This window comes from Saprolegnia parasitica (assembly GCF_000151545.1).
Source record: "Saprolegnia parasitica CBS 223.65 unplaced genomic scaffold supercont2.502, whole genome shotgun sequence".
Classification (NCBI taxonomy): domain Eukaryota; phylum Oomycota; class Saprolegniomycetes; order Saprolegniales; family Saprolegniaceae; genus Saprolegnia; species Saprolegnia parasitica.
The window spans coordinates 1-4,563 of record NW_012156896.1 but is presented as its reverse complement, the minus strand read 5'-3'; the positions used below and the strand labels follow the sequence as shown (position 1 = coordinate 4,563).

General features: G+C 54.6%; 2 protein-coding genes across 2 annotated transcripts; both read left to right on the top strand.

The window, feature by feature from the left end:
- Positions 1-459: 459 nt before the first annotated feature.
- SPRG_17221 (glutaredoxin) lies at positions 460-827 on the top strand (the record flags this gene model as incomplete). Its single annotated transcript, XM_012356552.1, has 2 exons — positions 460-653; positions 710-827. The coding sequence occupies 2 exons, from the start codon at positions 460-462 to the stop codon at positions 825-827; spliced, it is 312 nt and encodes a 103-aa protein (XP_012211942.1).
- Positions 828-4,103: 3,276 nt separating this feature from the next.
- SPRG_17220 (hypothetical protein) lies at positions 4,104-4,553 on the top strand (the record flags this gene model as incomplete). The annotated part of the gene is made up of 1 exon (XM_012356551.1): positions 4,104-4,553. A coding segment is annotated over one exon (450 nt), but the record flags the coding sequence as incomplete, so codon positions are not given.
- Between the last annotated feature and the right edge of the window lie 10 nt (positions 4,554-4,563).

Sequence of the window (4,563 nt, the reverse complement as noted above, 5' to 3'; positions counted from 1 at the left end):
GTGTCGTACCGTGCATGGTGGTGGTGGAGGCCAAGGGTGTCGCGCGCCGACGTACAGTGCATCGCACCAGGCAGGTACGGTAGCCATGTACTACCGTGTGGTACATTGGCAAGTGACAGAGCAAGCATGGACATCGCGCTGGCAACGCCTTGTCGCCAGTCGACTGCCTGCCTCCACGCGGAAGGGGAGGCGATACAGACGCCATGGCGCATGCATGTAGCCGGGTACGTCCAGAGGTCATGGCGCGCGTCCATCAAATCGCGTGGGTGGAACGGGCGGTGATGGTTGGTTTCCATTAGATCGCGCTGGAAGCGGCGCTGATCAAGGACCACCCACTGGCCTCTGGCGTGGCCGGAGATGGTGACCACAGTGTCCCAACGCGGTCGATCGTCGGGGTGATATAGAACCAAAGGCGTTTTCGTTGCTGTGCCTCAATTGGCTTTTGACCTCGTTCGACGCATGTCGGTGTACGAGCGGATCCAGCGCGAGATCGACACCCATACCGTGATGCTGTACATCAAGGGCACGCGGGAGGCGCCCGAGGCCGGCTTCTCGAGCCAAGTCGTCGCTGTCTTCCGCACGCTCGACGTCGACTTTGGCGTCGCGAATCTGCTCGAGTGCGCCGAGCTGCGCCAAGCGATCAAGGATTTTTCGTACGGGACCGCGAGGCATTCTTATTGTCTTATTGTCTTATTGTCGTATTGGATAGGAGCTGGCCGACGATCCCACAGATTTTTATCCGCGGCAAGTTTCTCGGGGGCAGCGATACGCTTCTCGAAATGTACAAGTCGGGCGAACTCCAGCGCATCTTGGGTCTGGGCCCATAGGAAATGGCGGAGAGACCAAGGACCGCGTCGCGACGTAGTTAGAGTCACGGCAGTGGCATATATATTGTTGAATTCATTATTTTCAAACTTGAGGAGGAAGGAGGAGCTTGCTGCATTTCAAGCCGACAGGACAACATCATGGACTTTCGTTGGGCAACGGGCAGTAATTGCTGGCAGTAATCAGCAGGCGCAGACGTCGAACTTGAAGTCGAAGCGATGTACACTGCATTGTGCCACGTGTCAAGAACGCGGTGCAAATTTTTAGCGCAATGACAGAGCGTGTAATACTGGAGCCCTGATACATTGTAGCTGGTAGCTCGATTCGGATGCAGTTCAGTGGTGGAATGTGCTCTCATGGCGACCAACCGCTTCTCTGTGGCAACCGTGTATGGCCGGTCATCCGACCTGATTCTAACCGGTTCGACACACTGGTTACAATGCAGACCACGCCATATCCTTGCGTACTTGGAGTGGAGATTACATTGCACCCGTGCTCACCTCTCTATTTCTATCGGACGTGGCCTCCGACGTCGACGCGCTCAACGTTTCGCTGCTTTAATTGCTCATGGCCAACGCCTCATCCGATACTAGTACCGTCTTGACCCGGATCCCGATCTTGGATGCGACGGACTGTCTATGGACATTTTATGGCTTGAACTTTCTTTGAGCGTTGGCGGTGGGGTCGTGACGTTCACAGGTGTCGCGGGGGGCCTCGCCGATCACCATCGAGTCGATGGTGCTGGATCTGGATGCGACGCCACAGAGTTTTTCGATTTTTGTCAATATTGTGTCCTTTACGTCATGAACGCGTCAATTGCCGTCAGTAGCGGCATCGTCCTCTCGCTCGTGTACCATCGCGGCGACATGGAAGGGTCCAACCTCTTTTGCCTCAACCGCATGATTGGCATGTCGTGGGTCGGTCGACCGGTGATGTTTCTTCGGTCTATGACTGCCATTTGGCTTTTGAACACGCCACCGCTCAGACTGAAGCGGCGGAAATTGGCGCGGTGCTTGCGACACGACCCCTTGCGTGGTACAAGACGTTTTTGACCACGTCCGAGCTCACGTGGCTCGTCTACGTCGGAAGCAGAAAAAATGAAACGCTCGAGTTCCAATAGTACTAGTATTACAGTATACCAGAAGTGTGGCCTGTCCAAAAGTTGACCATACCTTAGCTAATGACCAAAGATGGACAAATCATCTGACGCGCTCGCTATTTACATCGAAGTCAAAAGCGATGGATCACCCTGACTTGTACTACACTGTAGCAAGGGAACATAAATCCTTGTACCCTTGCTTGCAGCGTTGGTTGCAGTGCTGGTCAATCAAATGGACAACTTGCCCACTCTGTCGATTGATGTGTCCTTCAGTGTTAAGTGCGATATCGTCGCTCCAGCTGTTCGATCTTGTGATTACCGGTAGAATTCTCCATGACGTGGCGCGCTCTTGTCAACGTCAAGCGCACTTGACCGAATGGATCGCAACGTTTCAGTTAGGTGCGCTTGCAGAAGCTGCACCATTCGAAGATAGGACACGACATCGGGCTGGGCGACGTGAACACGTCATTATCGATGCGAACTTGGAACTACAACCGTGGACACATACTGTCCTTTGTTTGCGCGCCACTTTGCCGTCCAACAGTGCCTGAACGCACGCAGGTCACCTTTCACGCATCACTCCTGGGTGCTTCGCACACCATATATTGTTTACACCATATATTGTTTGCTCTTTGTACAAGTAAATACGTGCGATGTGACCCCTTCTAGGCACGCATCGCACGTATTTACTTGTGAAAGAGCGAGCAATAGAGCTCCCACCAGCTCTTGTACCGGTACTACTTACAGTTGGATTGTCAGCACGCTGCTATACAACGTAGTGAGACGCATCGGGCGTAAATGGTTTAACGTTACCTTTGTCTCTTCGTCAAACAATTACTTTTGTCGCGAGGCTTTTGGCCGCTTCAAGCTGCTATTAGCAATATGCGCATTGGGTCCAGTACGGGTATACCGGTGCCCCGGGGCACCCGCATCAGGGCAAGCGACAGAAGAGGTGCACATGACCGCCATCAGGCCCAGCAAGGCGCACACAGTCAGAACATCCAGCCAATCAACGGGCTCCCTCGCTGTAGTGGTCCCAGTAACTAAGATACTCACATCTTATTCGGCCTCCTAGTATTGTACTGGGGTGAGGCGTGCGGCTCCCAGCGAGTCCCGCGCTTTACGGCCCGTTTGTTACGAGGCAAATAGATTATAGTCTACCAAGGGCAAATACAATAAAGTAGTGTAGATGAGCCCCTGAGTCTACTGACGCTTTCAAAACGTGCGATTGAGTTTCAGTGAGACGACGACGCAACAATCCCGCGCAAGGCTGTTTGCTACTGTGTGCAGCAAACTCAACTGATATCACATTCGTTCCCTTCTTCGTTTGCCTCATTTCTTATTGGCGACGGATGACAAACAAGGTACCGACGACCCTTGCCCTTGAACAGAAAGCAGCATCCTCACCCTGGTCTCTCGCGGTGTAGAGAGCGCTCTTGCAGGCGGCGTCGACGGGGGACTTGGCCGAGGTCCAGCGACTCGTCAAAGTCGAGGGCGCCGACATTGAGTGCAGAGGCATGGTACGATACTTGATCCCAGAGACATGGAAGGACCGTGTATGGATGTATTAGGATCAATGGACGCCGTTGCAAAAGGCGGCGCATGGCGGCCACGCCGACGTCGTCCGTTTCTTGGTTGATCGCGGGGCGGATGCATCGACTTCGATGCCGGTACACATCCAATTGTTGCTTCTTGTGCGAGCTCATGTGAATCGACACTAGAACGGACAAACGCTGCTGGCGTCGGTCATTCAGCACGATCAGTTTGTCATCGCAGACATCTTGTACCCAATCCTGTACCCAGGATCAAGCACGGTACGTCGTGGAGGGTGGAGACAGGTCGTCGTCATATTGCATTGAGTAGGCTGCGGCGGATGACATTGCGGTCGAGACCCAAATCTCCAGCTACGATTCGACCACCATTTCCAAGGCCACGTACCACGGAAACTCGGTGGTTGTCAAAGGCCCAAAGTTTCCCAACCCGCGCTCGGTCCGTCATTTTCGCGAGGAAATCGAGACCATGCAATCGTACGTGATCCAACCTCTGTATTGACTAACACAAGAAACACAGGGTCTCTTCGGCGTACGTCCAGCCACTGCTCGCAGTTCTCGACAATGGCACGAGCGAGCCCGTCGTCGTCCGTGGCCTTGACGGAGGACACTGGCTGTACAACCCGACCATGGTCATGGAGTACATGGACCAAGGCGACTTGCGCGCCTACCTCCAGAAGAAGCGCCACGGACAATCCGTCGCCCTGGACGTCTCGACGCTTGACGTCGCCTTGGTGCTGGCGCACGCACTCGCCGACCTCCATAAACAAAACATCATCCACCGCGACGTCAATAGCCTCAACATCTTCCTCTCGACGACCCACTACATTCGCCTCGGTGACCTCGGGTCCTCACGCCTCATGGACGACGACATCATGACGTCCCACGCAGGCACAACGAGCTGGATGGCCCCCGAGGTGCTCCGAGTGCCTGGGGACGAGGGTATGGGGCGAGTGTACACCATCGCCGCCGACATCTACTCGTTTGGCGTCGTCTTGACGGAGCTCGACACGCTTCGTTTGCCGTACGAGGACGTGGAAGAGCGCTGGTCGATCATGGAAAAGGTACCGCACGGGGCAGCTGCGTCCG